Raw genomic sequence first — 21,176 nt, forward strand, 5'->3', positions numbered from 1 at the left:
GGTAATTTATTTCAGTTAATAAATCTACTATAAATTTAAAGAACACAAGAAATGAGATGACACAAATCCATACACGCTTTTTTTCTAATTACAAGTGATAAAATCAAAAGGCTTACTGTGTTAACATTTATTGTGCTAAAATTTGATCCTAATAAGATTTGATTTAATTTGAATTCTAGAACAGTGGCAGCTGGAACACCTAAAATAGATGCAGGATTTTTTTTTTTTTATAATCTAAATAAAAATGCTTTTTTAAACGTGGGCTATTGTTATTTACATGCAATATTTGTTAATTTAATTTAAATGGGGTTTGGTCTCCGAAATGTTGAGCATCAGGATCCTCTTCTTTACTTTCCTACATAGAATCAGCGCTTAATCGCACGCATTAAGTTTTGTAAATTCGTTTAATGTTTAATAGTAAATAATGACCCCCGTTGCGCTGTACCACCGCTCGGAAAACCTTATGAAATACAAGTTTAGGACAATTATGATGATCTGCCACGGCGTGCGCGTGTGATGGGTGTACGCCCAAATCTACTATAACTACTCCTTCACTCCGTAGGCTCCCTGAATAGGCAGCAAAGGGACGGGGCCGCCTATTTGTGCCGGCTGGCGATAATTAACGTTAATATGATCTCGGGCTTGCTCCGCATTATAAAAGCAAGGCGCGGAGGTTTGTCTGAGGTCTGGGAAGTACGTGATGTAATGGAGAATATAAAAAAAGCATGTCAGTGGGGAGATGTGACGCGGCCCAGGGACTTTAAACTAGAATTCCGCCCTTTGATCTCCGCGCTGAGGACAGCGCGAGAAAGAGCTGCGCGAGCTCCCGCGGCACCTTCACTCCCGCACCGTGCCCGCCCTCGCAGCCCCGCTGCCGAAGAGGAAAAGTGTGGTTAGGTTTTTGCGTCAGCGAGAACTCGCGCCGGCCATCGACAGCGGGAAAAGCGCCATCACGAGGGAGCGTGCAGGAGCGCTGCCTCTGCGTGCTCAGTTCTGCCACTAGCACCAACCCTCAGCATCAGCTGTGTGCCCGCATGCCAGTGTGGCACAGCCCCCGGAACTGCACATGCACAACCTTTATTCCATTCTTTCCTTTCTCCCTCCTTCAACACTTTCCTTCCCTATTTTACCTAAATAAATTACCCTTTTCCCGTAAGACCTCGCCTCGTGTCCGTGCTTTATGGTGCCGCCCGTGCAACATGGGTCGAATCCGTTACAGATCATAACAGTCTACTGCATTTCATACTTATAATAACGCACAAACACAAGCGGGGCTGAATGACCGACATCAGCTGACGCAGTAGAACGTCCTGACAATGTTATAATTTTTATGGTCATTTATTTTAGTTAATAAATCTACTATAAATTTAAAGAACACAAGATATAAGACGACACAAAACCCTACACGCGTCTTTTCTAATTACACGTGATAAAATTTAAAGGCTCACTGTGTTACCATTTATTTTGTTTAAATTTGATCCTAATAAGATTTAATTTAATTTAAATTCTACATTTGTATCGTCATTTTAGTTCTGTGATTATAAATTTGTTTAACTACAATGTTTAACTTGATTTTATCCGCTACTACGTGCAGTTCTAAAACTCTGTGTCTCATTAATCCAGCAGAGAATGAACTAAGGCATGAGGCGTCAGCTTGTAGTTATATAGCGCCACTCAACGGTAAAAGCCAGCAAACGCACAAAGCCAAACGGTACCGCCGAGCGCGGCGACGGTAGGACCTACATTCCGATTGATTAACCACTGTATGTCGAGCTGGGTGAGTGAGAGTTGAGGAAAGTGCAGAGCAGACCTGTTGAAACTGGGTCGACAACTGGGACAGTGTTTGGGATATCTGCAGGAGGCTCTGCTGCTAAGAATTAATGAGAGCTCCCTGTTGGGTGACTGTTTGGCGAAGTCTGGCCTCCGACCGGCTGCTAGCCTGGAGCTAGAGCTTGGCATGGAGGCTAGGCCTGGGGTGGTAGGCGTCTGCTGGGTCTGACATGGCCACAGTGTAATGTCAAGGGCGGGTGTGGAAGGAGGAAAGACCCAATAGCAGAAGAGAGATGATTTTAAATTCAAATCAAATTCAAATTTTATTCAAATTTTATTTGTCACGTAGACAGTCATACACAGTACGATATGCAGTGAAATGCTTATACAACCGCCAGTGACCTTAAAAAAAAAAACGTATACGTAAGGAATAAATATAAATAAAAATAAATACTAAAGAAAAAATTATTTAACTAGTAAAATAAACTGTACAAATAGGGGAATAATAAAAATATTACAAAATATAGAAATATAGAAGAAAAAAAAGTATATATATAAAAAAATTTAAAGGGACAGTGGTTGTGCAAATATGCATGAAAAGTGACTTATTAAAGTGACTTGTGCAATGGTCCCGATGTATAAATATGTAGTGCAAGTGTATATGAATGTGTCCATGATTGTCCATGATTGTCCAGTCAATGTTGGGAGTTTAAAAGATTAGTCCTGTATGGTGGTGTGAAAAAAGCTCGTCCTCAGTCTTTCTGTGTTGGCCTTCAGGGAGCGGAATCGCGTGCAGGTCAGGGAGCTCAATGCAGATGGTGCGCTCAGCTGATCACACCACCCTCTGTAGAGCTCGGTTGTCCTGCATGGTGCTGTTTCCAAACCAGGTTGTGATGTTTCCTGTCAGGATGCTCTCTATGGTACAGGAGTAGAACGTCCTAAATACCTTAGAGGGCAGTTTGAAGTCTCTTAAGCGTCTGAGGTGATAGGCCTTTTTCACAACGGTGTTGATGTGACAGGACCATGACAGGTCCTGTGTGATGTGAATACCAAGGTATCAGTAGCTGTCCACTCTCTCCACTTGGCTCATGTTGATGACGGGGGTCTGGTAGTTCCTCTCCTGCTTTGTACTGAAGTCCACTATCAGCTCCTTTGTCTTGCTGACGTTCAGGAGAAGACTGTTCCTCTGGCACCAGTTCTCCAGATTTCCAAATTCAAATTCAAATTTTATTTGTCACATACACAGTCATACACAGTACGAAATTTAGTGAAATGCTTACACGACCGCCAGTGACCTTAAAAAGAGAATTAAAACTTATAAGTAATAAATATCAATATAAGAAATATGATGGAAAATTTAAATAAAAATTTAACTAGAAAAAAATAGAACCTGAAAATAGAAATATATTGTACACATAGAACTATAATTTTGTGCAAGTATGCATAGAAAAAGTGACTTTGTGCAATGGTTATTAAAGTGACTTTAAAGTGACTTTGTGTAATGGTCCAGAATGTAAACGTGAACATGTAGTGTAGATGTGATGTGCGTGGAGTTGTCCATAGTGTCCATGGATGTATAAAGATTGATTGATTGATTGTGAGAATTGTGAAAATATTGTGTTAGTTTTGCCTAGTGGTGTGGTTGAGAGAAAATTGGAGATCCACTGACACATGGATGAGCTGAGTCCCAGGTGCTCCAGCTTGGTGGTGAGTGTGGAGGGAATTATGGTATTAAACGCAGAGCTGTAGTCGATGAAGAGCATTTTCACATAATTCCCCCTCCGAGTGTCCAGGTGAGTAAGAGATGTATGGAGGAGATGTGAGATTGCATCGTCCGTGGAACGGTTCTGGCGGTATGCAAACTGTAGTGGGTCCAGTGTGTCCGGTAGTGAAGAAATGATGAAGTCTCTGACCAGGCGTTCAAAGCACTTCATCACTACTGAAGTGAGGGCTACAGGGCGATAATCATTGAGGGAAGCAGGATGAGGTTTCTTTGGGACAGGAACAATAATGGACTCTTTGAAGCATGTGGGGATCACAGACTGAGATAAAGACATGTTGAATATCTCAGTGAACACAGGTGCTAGCTGGTCTGCGCAGGCTTTGAGAATACGGCCTGAGATGCCGTCTGGTCCTGCTGCTTTCCTGGTGTTCACTCTCTTGAAGGCTCTCCTCACGTCGTGCTCGGTGATGATGAACGCGCTTCCGGTGCTGGCAGTGACTTCCTGTCTGCAGCCATTAGCGCCGCTAGCATTAGCATCGCTAGCGTCTTTAGCTGCAGCCTCGAAGCGAGCATAGAAAGTGTTCAGCTCATCTGCCAGAGTCACGTCTGCGTTTATCATACCGGATGTTGGTGCTTTATAATCCGTTATTGTCCTTAATCCCTGCCACAGGCTCCTAGAGTCACTCTGTTGGAGTTGTGACTCTAGTTTCCTCCCGTAGCGCTGCTTCGCCTCTTTCACCGCCTTCCGGACGCTGTATGACGCAGCCTTGTACGGTTCCATGTCCCCCGACGCGAGTCCCGTGTTGTAGGCAGCGGTGCGAGATCTCAGAGCGTCGCGGATGGTTTTATCCACCCACGGCTTCTGGTTGGGAAACGTTTTAATAGTCTTTTTTTCTACGGTATCATCCGCTAGTTTCCCGATGAATCCCACAACCGCTTCCGTAAACACGCTGACGTCACCATAGGAGCTGTTTCTGAACATGTCCCAGTCTGCGTCATCGAGTGCGTCCTGTAACGCGGCCACTGATTGGTCCGTCCAGCGCGCGACCTCCCTCTGAACCGGAACTTCCTGTTTCAGCCTTTGTTTGTATTTTGGCATGAGGAAGATGGCGGCGTGGTCGGATTTACCAAACGGAAGGCGATATTGTGCCTTGTAACCGTCCTTGACTGTGGTGTAGCAATGATCCAGTGTCCTTTCGCCCCTGGTGGGGCAGGTGATATGCTGATAAAAGTTTGGCGTTGCACGTTTGAGGTTGGCACTGTTAAAGTCCCCCGCCACAATAAGCGCAGCGCCCGGTGTTGTGTTTGTTGCTGTGTGAGTGCCTCATGCAGCTCGCATAAGGCAGTGTCCGTGTCCGCTTGTGGTGGAATATAAACGGCGCTGATTATGACCGATGTAAACTCCCGAGGTAGATAAAAAGGACGACACATGATGGACAGTAGCTCCAGATTTGGTGTGCAGGAGCGTGTGAGAGGAACAACACTCGCGCTGTTGCACCAGCTGCTGTTCACCATTAAACACACGCCGCCTCCCCTTGACTTCCCCGAGTCTCGTGTCCTGTCCATGCGGTGAACCGAGAAGAACTCGGCCGGCTGGATGGCGTGGTCCGGCACCGCTGGGTTCAGCCATGTCTCGGTGAAGCAGAGGAGGTTGCAGTCCCGAATGTCTCAATCTCCTCTAGGTAGGCCATCTCATCATTGTTGGTGATCAGGCCCACCACAAGAGTGTCGTCATTGATGATGGCGGTGGAGTTGGTAGTGGCCACGCAGTCGTGGGTGTACAAAGAGTACAGCAGGGGGCTCAGAACACAACCCTGGGGGGCTCCAGTGTTGAGAGTGAGTGAGGCTGAGACATGTCCGCCCATCCTTACTGTCTGTGGTCTGCCAGTCAGAAAATTGGAGATCCACTGACACAGATGAGCTGAGTCCCAGGTGCTCCAGCTTGGTGGTGAGTGTGGAGGGATTATGGTATATATTATTATGGTATTAAATGCAGAGCTGTAGTCGATGAAGACCATTTTAACATAACTCCCTTTCCTAGTGTCCAGGTGAGTGAGCGATGTGTAAAGGAGATGAGAGATTGTATCATCTGTGGAGCGGTTCGGGCGGTATGCAAACTGTAGTGGGTCCAGTGAGTCCGGTAGTGAAGAAATGATGAAGTCTCTGACTAGGCGCTCAAAGCACTTCATCACTACTGAGGTGAGGGCTACAGGACGATTATCGTTGAGGAAAGCAGGATGAGGTTTCTTCGGGACAGGAACAATGATGGACTCTTTGAAGCATGTGGGGATCACCGACTGAGATAAAGAGATGTTGAATATCTCTGTGAACACAGGTGCTAGCTGGTCTGCACAGGCTTTGAGAAAACTTTAAGATTCTGTTTTTGCTTGGTGCACTAAGGAAAGCTTTGACGGTCTCTGTTGTGTGCACAACTGCAACTGCTCATCTTAAGAAATGAAATTAAAAACAGAATCTGATAAATAGCCTTCTCTGTCTGAATCTCTTTCATCCATTTTTGGGGCGGTGTGTTCTTGCTCTTTATTTCTTTTTTTTTTAGCTGTTTTTTAAAGGTGAGATTGTCTTCCAATTTAATCTCTCTCTCTCTCTCTCTCTCTCTCTCTTTCTCTGTGCCTTCCTCAGGTAATGCACACACAGAGAGAGAGGGAGAGAGACAAAGAGAAAGAGAGAGAGAGTTGAAGATTCTAAAGGTGTTTTCCTTAACATATGGCCAAAGCTCAGAAACAAGTCACAAAATAACAAACAAACCAATATATAGTAACTATTGAAAAATAACAACAATAAAAAAATATATTGTTGCAAGCACCTCCATCACCCAGGCACACCAAAAAGACAGTGGTCAAATGCATTTAATGGGGATATCCCAATACCACTATGACATAATTTTAGAAAAGGAAAAATTTAATGTTTAGACCTCCAAAAAGCCCCAGATGCTTGAAAAAAAAACATCAAACTATAATGCCACTTAATGAGATGTCACTGAAGGTGCTGTCACTCAATATGATATCCCACAGAAAGTTATTAACCACTTTTTGGCATGAGTTTAAGGCATCATTTAAGGCAAAATCCTTTTTTCAAAATGTTCAATGTTTTTAGATCACATACAGTAGGCCCGGTTTGGTGGCATTCGAATTAACTCCCTAGGAAGAGTGTATCAAATTCCTTTGGGTGCGTTTTGCAAATGGGCATATATAATAGTGCAAATGACACAAAAACAATAGGGCCCTTCACATACTATGATGGCATGGGGCTGATGTCGTAGTGCTTGAGCCCTAATAATTCATAGGAAAACAATAGGACCCTTCACACACTATAAAGACATGGGGCTCATGTCGTAGTGCTTGAGCCCTAAAAAATGAGAGAGTATAGTCAAAGATACTAATAATTACAAGCAGTTATAAATTTCTGACTAACTTTTACAAGCTCAACTTATAAAAACAACCCAGTTTTAACATATAGCACAACATATCCTGGTAGAACACCTTTGGGATGAATTAAAGTGGAGACAGGCCATCTCGTCTAACATCACTTTATGGCCCCACAAATGCACTGCTGAAATAATAGTCAAAAATCTTTATGAACACACCCATAAACCTTGTAGAAAGCTTTTTGGATGTAACTTAAGTCCCATATGGATGTAAAGGCAGGCAAGCAAATACTTTTGCCATATATGGTGTATATTTAGTGGAATAAAAGCAGAGACCACAGAAGGACTAACTATGACAGCATAACTAAAAAGGAGAGCAACAAGAAATGACAAACATGAGGGTATCCTGGAAATAAAGCTGTAGTAAAGTTAGTAAAGCTACTAACTTGCAGCTGCTTGTAATAAGTAATTTAAATAGATCAACACTACATAGCAGGTGTTTTTTTTTTTTTCCAAAGTCAACTCTAAATGCTACTTTTAATGACTCATACAGTTTAAAAATTATTTAACCACTTAATGATGGATATTTTCAATACTTAAAAGAGCCCCCTGCAAATTATGCATATATTCAGTAAGATTCTTGGGTTTGCATGTTAAGGTAGCTTTATTCAAAAATGTATGGCCACTTTAGAACCCACCACAGGAGTTAATCTGAAACCAAGCCTAAGTGGACTTTAATGTGTGCTTGGGATCATTGTCCTGTTCAAACGTCCAATGACACCAAAGTTTCATTTTCCTCACAGGAGGCATGTCGTTTTCTTCAATGACACACGATTGGAAACATCTTGCTCTTTACATATGGCAGGTTTCCACTGTCAGAGGAAGCAAAGCAGCCCCAGAAACACCAAGATATTTTCCCCCAAACATGGAGCCAACTTTTCTTGTGATTTAGGGTCAGTAGCAGGGTATGTCTTTGGGTGGCCTTCAGTATTCACAATGTTGCATATAGTGCAGAGTGAAACCTGCTGCTACCAAATCTTTCTATTTGTCCTTGCTGTCAATCAAGTGTTTTTTAACACTTGCCTCTTCAGGAATCTGCTAGAAGCAGGTGATAGTTTTCGCATTTTGTCACCTGCAGGTAGTGTAGCCACTGTTCCATTAACTTTCAACTTGCAAAATAGGCTTCTTTTATTTCATTTCTTACATTTTGTTATTTTAATATATCCACGTCCTTGTTTGTGCAAGGAAATTATCTATTCTTTTAAATTTATGGAACTTTTGTTTGACCATTTTTGACATACATTTAAACATTTTCATCAACAACTCTGGAAAGTCCAGGTATTTAATGTGTTCTAAGTCAAGTACACCTTAGGTATTTAATCTATGCTTCAAATTTGCCTAGTCAAAGTCCTGTGGCATGACCTTAAACAATCCATTTATGCTTGGAAATCCTTTAATGTCTCTTAATGGGAACAATTCTGCAAAAAAAGAATAGGCCAAAATTTCTCCATGGTGATGTGAATGACTCATTGCCAATTATCACAAATGCTTGATTGTAGTTGTTGCTGCCAAGAGGAGCACAATTAGTTATTAAAAGTTATACTTGTCCAAAATGGACACTTTTTTTTTACCTAACCCCTCAACTGTAGAGTAGAATCAACTAGTTTAATTAATAAATTAACAAAATATGTGGCAGAACTTTTACTTTTTAAAGCCGCGTGTCTATCTCTGCACAAAATTGGCTAAAGCTGTTAGACAATAGTAAAAGGGGCAGTAACAGTCAGGAAACTCTCTTCTGTACCTGATTTTCAGGAAGCATTTAAGCACGCAAGGATTGAGCAAGTAACACAAGCAAAAACACTGCAAACATCTTGACTGTATACCCTCTATACAGCAGGTTTTGAAAAATAAAGGACTACTAAATATTGATTGTTTAATAGCATTTGATAGCATAAAGTAGCTAATTATTCAGATTATCTAGATTGTCATTAATTTAACCATTGAATTTCATTTGTCTTAAAACTTTTACCCAAAAGTATGTGTTGTGTGAATATTATTCACCATTACAGCCATCTCACCTATGTGAAATAAGTAATTTATTTGAGTATGTGGATGAAAAAGTAACCTTTGGGAGATTTTCACCATTTGCTTACTCGAGGACTATAATATTCCGATACTCAATGGCTGACAAATGTTAAAAGAAAGCAATTGTTGAATGATTTGTTGGGTTTTTTCTATCCAGGTTAGTAATGATAAATGGAAGGAAGGAAAAATTTTATATTCATCATCTATTATTTTTTCTTGTCTATTTTCTTTATTTGAGCTCACAAATTAGTTTTTTGTGTTTGTCTCATTTTCATACGATTTTCAATTCATCATTTTCAATGTGGCTAGAATATTGAGCATGTGGGAGCAAAAATGAAGGTAGTTCTTGCTGATTTACTGGTCCTGTGCTCTAACTCTGCTTAGGGAATGACTCGGGTGAAAAATTGTGTGGTATAAAATATTTTACTGTTTTGACTATTTACTGTATGACTTCTTGTGTACTTTGGATGCTGTGTAGCTGGTGCTATTCTGACCATGTGCGTCTTCAATTTCATCAACCACAGCGTTTCATCAAGTTAGAACAAAAGAAAGTGAAACTGAGCAAATCATCCTTTTCGATACTTACAACATTGTGCATTGAGAATTTGCCTCCAGGGGCCAGCTCATTAATAACAGATTCCACTGCCAGGATTTATAGTGTCAGGTCTGCTTTCGAGCATCCTCACTGGCACAGAGGTTTGCAGAAGGCAAGAGAACATTTCAAGCAAGGGTTTTTACTTCACAAGCATTTTTCATGGAAACTAGTGATTATAATTTAAAAAGAGAAATAGTTGTAACAGTCAGTAGGCACACATAACTTTATAAGTCTTCATATATATGAAGACCCCCCCCTCCCCCCCAATATAATATATGGGGGGGGGGGGGGTCTTGAACTATAGGAGTGTCACAACATATGTAATTGATACCTTTTTTTGCAGGAGAGTTTAATGGAGTCCTGCTTGGGGACAGGGGTTATGCCTGCATGCCATACCTCCTAATCCCTTACCCAGAACCTTATACTGAGGCAGAAAGGCAATTTAACAATGCCGACTCGAAAACAAGGGCACGGATAGAAATTACCTTCGGCCAATTAAAATCCAGGTTCGAAATTCGTATTGCAGGGCAAGTTAAGGTTAACAGCTCTCACTGCTTCAACCCTTGCAGATTCCAGTGCCTGAAGGGCCTTAGAGTAAGGCCGGACCGAGCATGCAACATTGTGGGTGCCTGTGCTGTGCTACACAATATAGCAACCATACACCGGGAGAAACTGCCCACAGTGTTGGTGGCGGTGCAGTGGGAAGACATACCAGCTCTTGAGGAAAGATTGGACGGACTGTAAGGGACCTTTACAGGGATAGTTATTTTATGTAAAGCCACTAGTGACCATTGAGCCCCAACCCCCAGCTCATGTAGTGGTGGATAAATAAAACACATGCTCAAAATGGACACTATTTCCTTTATTCACATTGTCCAGAACAGATGGCATTTCAGAACTAGAGATGGTCTAATTAGTAACTTTTTTTTAATCTTTAACATAACATCTTTTCATGTAAAATACACTTTCCCAATAAATAAAATAATAATAATAATAATAATAATTTAAACAAGTTGAAATACTTTATTTAAGGTGCAAAAATATGTCCGTGTATTAAATCACCAGCTGGTGGTGCCGTTTCACAACTCTGCCTCCTGCCGTCGCTGTTCTGAAGCTGTCCAATTACTCCTAATTGGACACATTCAGAACATACATGTTAATCATCCTTTGCTTGGAGCTGTGGAGAGAAAGACAACGGAAAATTAAAAACCCAGTTTGAACCATGGACTATTGCATTGTTACAATGTATACTTACCTCAGTCTGTAGTTTCTTGATCTCCAACTTCATTTTCTGTATGAGAAGCATTTTGTATTCTATATCTAGCTTTTCTCTTTCAATCAACAGGAGCAGCTTCTGCTTGTAAATGGCTCGTACATCCTGTGACAAAGATAATGCGTCACAAAGACGGCAAGTTGCTGGTATTAATGGGTAGTTGCTTACTTCACTCTTTGCTGACAGGGACGGTGGTGTGGGCACATCCTGCAACAAGGTTTACTGTTAATAAAACAGTTCTTCAGATTGCACACATATGCAAACCATTTCACATTAGGGCTTACCTCCAGAAGATCAGTGTCTGCAGACTCGGTCTCTTCATCAACAGTCCTGGATGTACTGGGGCCATCAAACTGCAAAATGGGAAAAACTAAATCTGTTAAAGCAAGAGAAGATAGCATGACTGAATAGCCTGTAAACCAAAACCATGACTAACTTACACATGGGTCAGGGGTGTCTTGCACGAATGTAGCTGGGGGATCAAGCAGAATTACATCATCTCCTCTTACTGCATAAATGGGCATACCGTCACTTATCAATTATCACAACTAAGAGACTGACACCCGGAGGGAAAGTAGTGGACAATACCTTGTACATATTTCTTCCGAACACCTGAGGGGGTAATCTCTTTTAATACCCCACCCCCTTATTCCCTCCACCTGAGGCCGACCTCGATTAAGGCTCAGCTGCCAGCTCCTCTGCTGGTGTGAGGTCTTCAGGTGGAGGCCCCCCACCAGTAGCAGTTGCCTGCCTCTTTTTCTTGGCAGCTACAGTTACATTTATACATTTTTAATCTACTATTGAGATCACATTGCAATTTCTTTATAAGCTACTTACCATTATGAAAGATATTTTTATATTTAGTTTTTACTTGCTGCCAGGTTCTTCGTTGTCCACTTAGATTGCTTCTATTGAGATGTAATAGTAAAGGATTAATATGTAAGACCAGGGTAAGGCTACTGGGTCAGTAGAGTTCACACACACATCAGTAAAGCTCTTATTAACAATCTAGTTATATTACACTTACGTGGTTACAAGTAGGCTTAAATCAGATATTTTTATAATATGCTTATTTGTGCAAAACATTTCATACAGGTTCAATTTAAAGTATTTACAGAGATCAAATAATAAAGAACATTATAATATAAGATGGACATGTAAACTCAACACAGAAGGGTCCACGTTAGCCACAGGGATTGAACCAGCAAGCGCAGTAGTGTGAAACATTAACCACTTTAACCATGATACACTTGTAACGTTTACATAACTTACGCATTAAGTCTGTCCGCAATCTTTTGCCAAGCCTTTTCCCTGGCTTTATTTATAGCAACGGTGTTCCCTTTTTTATTTATTGTGTCTGAGTATTCCTCATACAACTCCATGAGCAGCGTTTGCTCAGCAGCGAAAAAAAAACTGCCCGCGTTTTACCTGTCTGGCTTATTTCGGATCTATGTTTGGTTCATCTATTCATTAGGGCTTTTTAAATATTGCGGATGGGCTAAACGCTGGATGGGTAGTTGATAAAGTGTTCATTATAAATTTTGTTTCAGTTATTTAAATTAACCCGAATCATTGAAGATTCGATACAACTCAGACCCAGAGCTGAACAATACATATTAAGGGTGAAGAATGCGATGGGCATTGTGCCCACATTAAAATGTTTACATTTATTGGTGGAGAATGCGGCAGCCATTCGTTGTCTTTATTATGTTAACCCTACACTAGAAACACACATAGGGTTCTATTGTAATATTTTGCATAGAATTTCCATTACACAAAGTGCCAGGAGTGTCTAGTTTTACTTGCTTCTGTATATTCGTTTGCCAGCCACATTATTTAGAATACATTACAAATACTGGGTAGAATGCCCTTTGTTTTCAGATCAATTACTATGATTCATCATGATGTGATTACATTACATAATTACAAGAAAACAACTCCCCAGACAAGCATTAGCAGCCTGGACTCTTGACAGAAAGAAGGTTAATGCTACTGTGCACCTAATTTGGTTCTACCTTATATATTTTATTTGGTTCTATGATTTTATGTTGAACGATGCTTTCCTTTAAATTACAGGAGTAAATTATTTTTTGTTAAAATAATCTTTCTGTCTGCTTTTTCTCACCTGGGTGTGTGTGAATATACAAGATCAGCTCCTACAAATCTTTAAACTATCTTATTTGGCATTAATCATTCAATCATCAATGAGATTATATTGTTAACGCTTTTGATGTTTGTTGTGAATACTAATTGAAGCTCTCTGTATTCACATTATTTTATGAACTGTGCCGATGTCCCCTGTATGAGGTTAGTACCTTTTCCCAAAACATTATACAAAAGCAAGTATGGGGCTTTGGACAGCCGTATGCAAATTCCATGCAAAATACAATTTTTCCTAAAAAAATACTAAAGAAAAGCCATTGGATTTAGGACACTTCACACAGTGTTACAATATTTGAAACAATCCTTTAATTGCATGCTGTCTAAAATGTCATGAGGCATATGAAAATTATCTACACATTTTGTGTTATGAATATTTTGTACTATTATTATCATTGTGTTTCAGCAACAGAAACGAATGTTGGATGATTCATCACATAAGGTTTTTCTGTGACATATTTGCATTTGCTTTTGTAAAAAAACATTTGTACAACAGTTTACATGAATTAGATATATATGGATTAATGAAGCAGTTGTCATGATAGATAAAACCTGCATGTTATGCACTTCTGTATGTAAAAAAAAACCTAAATGGAAGCTTTGATGCTTTGTGAATAGCTTTTAAAAAACTGCTATAAACTGTCATAATAGTCAAACTTCTGTGTTTGTGAGATGCAAAGCACATTTGTCTTTTAAATATTTTGCATTATCTTGTACTAAAACACCAAGTTGACAGCTCAAAGTGTGAGAGGTTCAAAGAGCTGACTTTCTGACTTTTTGCAAGGTAAGAAATATATTTAAACTGTGCTTGATGCCTTAATAAAACTGAGTGCTTTTTAATGTAGATATTTTCCTTTCCTGATTTTTAAGGAATTATGTTCTACTTGGTTAAAGATAATAAAGGTATCCTAAAATATCTAATGGCAATATAAGCTCTGGTACTTTATGATTTTAAACAGAGTGTCTTGAAAATGATCCATTTAAAATAACCTTTCATATTGATAAAAAAGTATACACTTTTTTTGTACATAACATCTTTCTCTAAACAGGCACATAATCAGATGAATAAATGATATTTTGTATTTTTGCACAGGGCTATGTATTTTCCCAATGCAATGGACACTGACCCTTCAGGAAGGTAACACTATAGTGGAATAGATAAATACATGTGTGTGTGTGTGTGTGTGTGTGTGTGTGTGTGTGTGTGTGTGTGTGTGTGTGTGTGTGTGTAAAATGTTGTAAAGTTGTATTAGCACATATTTTTAATTGTGAATGTTCACAGTTATGCACAATTGCTATTCCTATTTGTAAATCAAATTTATCTATATAAATATGTTATCTTCTTTCCTCTAGTCAATGTGGCTTTAGGAGGAATTGCAACACAATCTTCTATATATCTAAACTATTTTCCCGCTAACTTGGCTATTGATGGCAACATAGAATCTAACTTAGGTTTTTACTCATGTGCATGCACAAATAAGGAATTCAACCCATGGTGGAGAGTGGATTTGTTGGCATTGCATGATATTAGCCATGTAATTGTCACTAACAGAGGTGACGCCTGTGCAGAACGGATAAATGGTGCTGAGATTTACATTGGCAACTCCCTAGTCAACAATGGCAACAATAACCCCAGGTGAATTTTTTTTATAACAAACAATTATATAAAAATAAAATAATATAAATATTTATGCATAATGTAAGTAATGCAGAATTAATAATGTAAGAAAAATATATAATAAATAAGCATATGAAAATATCAACATAAAAGTGCTAGGTTTCTTTTTACCTTGGTAACTAATCTTTTTTTTTTTTTAATAAAGCTTTAAAACATTCATTCAACATTGCTTAGTATTTATCATATATTGTACTTTGACATATATTTATACATGATTATAAAGTATGAAGTATGATGTAGCATTGTTTCACAATTAGCTGATTGGCAAGAACATTTTAAAACACTGAATGTGTGCAATACAGACATGTAAGTCATCAAATCTCTACTTCTTTATACATCACTACAGCAGATAATATAGTTATAAAATATAATTTTAATTATATTTTATAAAAAAATATATATTTTTTTAACAGCAGCTCTAATAAACCTTTTAGCTACAGGACAAATGACTAGTTCATATGACTGCACTCATTTTAATATGGTAATATGTCTCTCATTGAAGTATTATAGTAACTCCATATTGTTACGGTATTTAGTAAACCCGAACGGGTGCTTTTATTAACAATTAATATAAACTGTTTGGATGAGATATGGGTAAAAAAAAGTGAACTGAACAAGTCTTATCTGATATGATGCTGGAGCTGGTGGACAGACAATCATGAACAGTAGAAATAGTAGCAAAATACGGAGGCCGGGGAGAAAAGGAGCATCATGATTCATCTTTTCATAAGCGTTGGACAATCGCTTAAGAAAAGGTGAATCATGGAGTCCTTGTCCATAGGGGAAACCAGGCGCTAAGTGAAGGGAAGTAAGCTGTGTTTGTATTCTGTTGGTGATGAGGTTCAGATGTATTTGATTAAAGTCCTGAGGGCCGCAGGAAACGTCGCCAGGGTGGACGATCTCTACCCCTGGGAGCAGGCATCTGTGGGTGTTGCTGATGGAATTCCCTGAGGAGGTTTAGATTGAGGATGTCTGCTCGTGGGACCCAGCTCCTCTTCTCAGAGCTTTATCCCTCCCAGTCCATGGATGAGTCGAGTCATCCACGAGCGTGTGAAGAGCCAAACCTTTTGTCCAAGTTGGAAGGCAGGAGTGTTTGTTTCCGTTGTCTTCTTACAAATGTTCCCTCTAATTTTTCATGTGTCTGAGCAAACACACAAACTCCCTGAGCGGTCCCTTGGATAATATTACACCAGCATTGCATCTATCCAATTTACATGGTTTATTAAAAGAATCAAATTTCAGCATTCACATTTCTGTTGGAATACTTTTCATTAAGTGCTTTAGCCCACTTACACAAAAAAAAAATTCTTGTTCATGACCTGTGTAGTATTTTAATGCTTTTGGAAGTATAAATATTTAATTTTAACTATGGCAAAACATGAACTGACAATCAAACCAAGTCAACTATTTTGAAAACACACTGAATATTTTTACTTTAAAGGTCTGACTTTCAGTGTAAGAAGCTCATAAATTAGTAACAGTATTTATTGATCAGTATCCCTAAATGAAAATTGTAAATAAATGAAACTAGATGAGCACAAGTCTAATTGAGGACTTAAATTTGGGCTGAATTTCTGACCGCTTCTGACAGAAGTGACAGCTCGTTCCTCTTCTTTCGGTCTTTGACGCTCTCACCCAACAAAGTACGGGATCCCCATTCCCATCTTACATCTTTTTACAATTTCAACCACTTTCAAATGACTTGTGTGCTGAATGTGACGCTTGAGGTCGTCCAGCTTTCATTCTGTCCACACTTTTCCCCAAAAAAACTCACTTGCTATTTTGGCTTTGTAACATTTACACATATGGCAGACACTCTTATACACAGCGACTTACATTTTTATCTCATTACACATCTGAGCAGTTGAGGGCCCCAACAGTGGCAACTTGGTGGTTGTGGGGTTTGAACCTGAGATCTTCTGAACCGTAGTCCAATGCCTTAACCACTGAGCTACCCCTGGCCTGCACTGAGTATAATGTTTTGCAAAGCAGACCTTTTTCGCTCAAAAAAGAAATAAATCTTACCCAGTTTCACGGTTTTTTTCCTCTGTTTGCACATACTCTGACAGCCATTTCATCTTAAAAGAATTGCATTTCTTTTCTACTTTGGCTTAGAGAGGGGATGTGCACTGCCCATTCGGAGTCATCATGAGCAGCACTTAGCATTGTCCACACCACTTTGCTACCTAAAACACCAGTGGCGACATATAAGGACACTGTCATAGCCTGTCAATGTTTATTAACTGCGTAAATACGTATGTGAATTACATCATTGGCTGGAGCAGCCAGTCACCTACTGTATCACTCACTGACTCAAATTGCAAAATAGCAAAAAATAAATTATGTATTTATTTTGTTTTCAATTCAGGTTGAATTTTTTTTTTTTTTGCGCGGTTGGATTTTTTTTGTGTGCAGAGACTGTGTCAGCAGTGAGCAATTGCGCATGCGCGTAGCTTAGAGGGAACAGTGCTTCTAACTGCTCTCTTTAGATGTTAATGAGCTGAGTCCTAAACCGTCTTACTCTCCTGGAACCTGTGTGCTACCGCCAGTACTTTAGACGGTTTTCCGTTACAGGGAAACAGTGGAGGTTGGTAACTTAGTACAGTGGAGGGTTGATGGAGTGAGTTTTGTGCATACGCAGCCCAGGCAATGAACTGGTTCCAGGAGTACTGATGACCGTACAGAAGGTACTGGAGATATCTCCTGGACTTCACGTTCGATCTTATCATGTTATCCTTGAGGATGGTACCCAGAAAATAGGCTTACAATCACACCCATGAGTAAAACGAAGGTCTTTCAGAACCTTGACATCAACTGGAGGCCCCTGTCCGAAACAATGTCCTCTGGGATTCCAAAAATCTGGAAAATCTTGATACCATGCGGGTTAATGTGGTAGCCAAGAAATTGTATGGAGGGTTGATGGAAAGAACATTTCTTTGCCTTTAGAAACAGCTGGTGTTTTCTGAGTCTTTAGAGACCCTAGGTTACATGGAGGTGATGTTCTGTCTCTTTCCGGGAGTAGATGAACATATCATCTATGTATACCAGCATGAACCAATTCAGACAATCCTGGAACACTTAATTTATATAACCTTGGAATATGGAGGGGGCATTGACCAATACGTACGGCATGATGAGGTATTCATAGTGCCCTGTTGGGGTGATGAATGCCGTCGTTCCACTCGCATATTTGGATGTGATTGTTTGTGCTTTGGACATTCAGCTTGCTGAAAATCTGCACACCCGAGAGGAACTGGGTAACTGAACTTGACAGTGATCTTGTTTAGGGCGACAGTAGCAGAATACAGAGGCTGGGGAGACGGTGAGGACACCCGGCGTGGGACGATTGCTTAAGGAAAGGTGAATCATGGAGTCCTTGTCTGTAGGGAAGACCAGACGCTGAGTGAAGGGAAGTGAGGTGTATTTGTATTGTGTTGGTAATGAGGTTAAGGTGTGTGTGATTAGAAATAGAATTCAGGAAATTGTGAGCATTAATTGGAGGGGGAGCCTGGCATGTCCATGACACATATAATTATGCTTAATTTTTTATCTCTCCTTCAATCAGTCAGAAATCTTCCTATTCCTTAGAATAAATAATGGCACAACATCAAATTAAACACAGATGGATTTATTTAGGAAGGGCTTTTTTCTGCCTTGTGAAAGTCTTAAGGAGATAGTGATTTAATATCATTTTATGATTGTGAGCTATTTATTAAATATTAATATTCATAAGAAAAAAATACTTTTTTATTCTCTCTCTCTCTACGCAGGTGTGTTGTCATTTCCAGTATTCCTGCTGGTGCTTCTGCTACCTACACCTGCAATTTAAAGGGTCGTTATGTGAACATCGTCATTCCCAATATTATTCAGTTTCTTACTCTTTGTGAAGTGGAAGTTTATGGAGTTCCAGGTTAGACAATTTTATTCTAAGTGAAAATAAGTTTCACAATACCTGCTAATTATCAACCATTTTTACATTTTTCAGTTCCTGTTATTAAAAAAATATTTTTGCAATTAAAGTTTAAAACGAGCGAGGATCTCATCAACCCTACCATTAGGGACAAACGTTCTTCAAAAGGTGTGAATTTGAGAGAATATACCATAATTTTCAGTTTATTAGGTGCACACACCCTATAGCTACACTCATTATGTATTACTGATTGCAGTCCCTTTGTGGGGTTGCTGTTTGTCTTTTTGCTGTTTGATCGTCTGTTTAGTGGTGTCTCCCTTCTACACTCAAAAAAATGAACATGGCTACCTGTTACATGTACTAAAATGTAATATGTGTTTTGTACATAATAATTTCATGTTTCCAAGATGAACATGAATAAATTATGTTGTATTTACATGAAATTCAACAACTTAACATGTATTAGATTTAATCATGTTAAGATAAACCAAAGAGATCTTGTCACTATGAAAACCGGAAATAGCAAAACCGGAAATATCGCAAGAAGACATCGCGAGAAGAGAACACAGCGTGTTGAGAAGACAAACGTTTGGCGGGCGTGTGGAAAAGGTAAGCAGGAATTAATTTCCATCTTTCTAAATAGAAACGAAATACTGAACATAAATGTCACCTTCTGTTTAGCGATGTTTAGTCACGTTATTTTGGTTTAAGCTATTTCTTGTATTTTTAATCACACTTAAAATACAGACGGTTATATGCGCGTGCTTAATCTGCGGTTCGGTTCTGGTTTCGGTCTGTTCTCATGAGTTGTGAAGCGAGAGGAAGAAAGTATAAATATTGTTCATTTGATAAATTAAGTATCATAAATTTTAATTTAATCTATCTCTGTATTTTTTCACAGGGGTTTGTGAGTAAAAGTGTCCTGTCTGCATCTGACTTTAGGAGTTTCCTGACCAACCGTCTCTAACGGTCATATTTAAGTCATAACGTACAGTTATAAAGTACAAAACTTTCTGTTGGTGTTAATTTTTTTTCTATAATTAATACTTATTTGTGGTGTTTTATGTTTTGTACATCTTTTCAAATTAAGACTTCATTTGTAAGTTGCTGCTAGTGTAAAATAAAAATCTCTGTCTTATACCGTTTGTCTTATGCCTCCTTCCTTCACAGAATTCTGTTGACCACGGCTTGAAATTTAAATTTACTTGAGTTGGATCAACTTAATTTACAATTGAAAAATGTGTTGTACCAACGCTATTCATTTATGTTAACAGTATTAAATTATGTTGGACGCAGCTGTAGTAAATAAGTTAAATGAACCTAATAAAATTAATTTGACTGAACCTAAGAACATTAAGTTGGGCCAACAAAATTGCTTAATGTTGAAAGAAAGCCATTAAATCAGGTGGAAATTCTTTCCATAATTTAATTACGTTCATTCAACAAGTTGACAGTGTACAGAACTCATGTAGTCAGAAATACATCGCATAAGATGAGCTGAAGTCAATAATTATATTTACTTTTAAAGTACATTATGAAATATATTGAATGGTACAGTATATACCAAAGTATTGTACAATATATAATAGTATTTCATTTTGATAGATAAAATCTGCCAATTTCCAGTCATCGATATTTTAGATCAAGTGGACAAAGGATACCAGAACTGGAACTTGAGATGTTATATAAGTTAAAAAAAAGTAAGTAATGTGAACGTTACAAATATTAATACGACTGTTATTTATAAAAATAAAAACAATAATAAATTAATAATAATAATGTTGATGATAATAGGTGACTTGCAAAATGCACACGTGTTTTGAATTAATTCTGTTACAAAAAAGCTAGCAAACATTAAAGTTAAGTTTCTAAAAAAATACCTATTTGAACTTAATCCTAACCTCTATGAACATGAAAAGCCACCCCGCACCCCCATTTCAGTGAGATGGAGTTGGTTATATTAGGTTGGTAGTACTATTCCTTCTATCAACCTCCTATTCAGGTTTTATGACAATAGTTTAATGACTTTTCAGACACCTGCTTATAGGTGAGTGGTAGACATGAGTTTTGCAACTATTAGATCATTATGAGAATACCCATATACAGTGAAACGTCTTGGGTTACTTTGCTGTAACCCTGTTCCCTGAAAAGGCGGGAACGAGGTGCTGTGTGAAAAACGCTATGGGAATATCTTTTTCATGTTGCCAGTTGTGAAGCATGTGTGTACCAATCACACCAAATTTTGGCTTATATAACCTCGGTCAGATGACGTCATCTGATTAGACGCATCTGCAGGTTATGAATAGGAGTGAGCCGGCAACATTCCTTAGATTGATTTGTCTGAACGGACGTCCGGTCACGTGGGCAGTGCGGCATTGGGACGCAGCATCTCGTTCCCACCTTTTCAGGGAACAGGGTTACAGCAAAGTAACCCGAGACGTTCCCTTTCAAAGGCTGCACTCGATGTTGTGTAAAAACGCTATGGGAACGAGAGTACCAATGTCGCTGCACTGCAAGTGTCTGGACCCCTAAATTGTGTAGCGTGTGCGCACAAGGCCAAGAGGTTTTAGAAGTACATCTGGGAAGCCGACTCGAGG

At 39.1% G+C, this 21,176-nt stretch overlaps 1 protein-coding gene across 1 annotated transcript; it reads left to right on the forward strand.

The window, feature by feature from the left end:
- The first annotated feature begins 9,717 nt into the window (after positions 1 to 9,717).
- On the forward strand, positions 9,718 to 20,220 carry LOC128508392 (fucolectin-like). The gene is made up of 6 exons (XM_053479713.1): positions 9,718 to 9,766; positions 14,085 to 14,129; positions 14,345 to 14,627; positions 18,440 to 18,579; positions 18,655 to 18,749; positions 20,185 to 20,220. Exons 1-6 carry the CDS (start codon positions 9,718 to 9,720, stop codon positions 20,218 to 20,220), a joined length of 648 nt encoding a protein of 215 aa, XP_053335688.1.
- The last annotated feature ends 956 nt before the right edge of the window (positions 20,221 to 21,176 follow it).

This window comes from Clarias gariepinus, chromosome 20, assembly GCF_024256425.1.
Source record: "Clarias gariepinus isolate MV-2021 ecotype Netherlands chromosome 20, CGAR_prim_01v2, whole genome shotgun sequence".
Taxonomy (NCBI): Eukaryota; Metazoa; Chordata; class Actinopteri; order Siluriformes; family Clariidae; genus Clarias; species Clarias gariepinus.

Coding starts and splice junctions, on each gene's coding strand:
- LOC128508392 (XM_053479713.1), top strand. CDS start 9,718: ATGGAAACTAGTGATTATAATTTAAAAAGAGAAATAGTTGTAACAGTC. Junction 14,130..14,344: donor GACACTGACCCTTCAGGAAG/GTAACACTATAG, acceptor TCTTTCCTCTAG/TCAATGTGGCTTTAGGAGGA. Junction 18,750..20,184: donor ACAAACGTTCTTCAAAAGGT/GTGAATTTGAGA, acceptor TCATTTTGATAG/ATAAAATCTGCCAATTTCCA.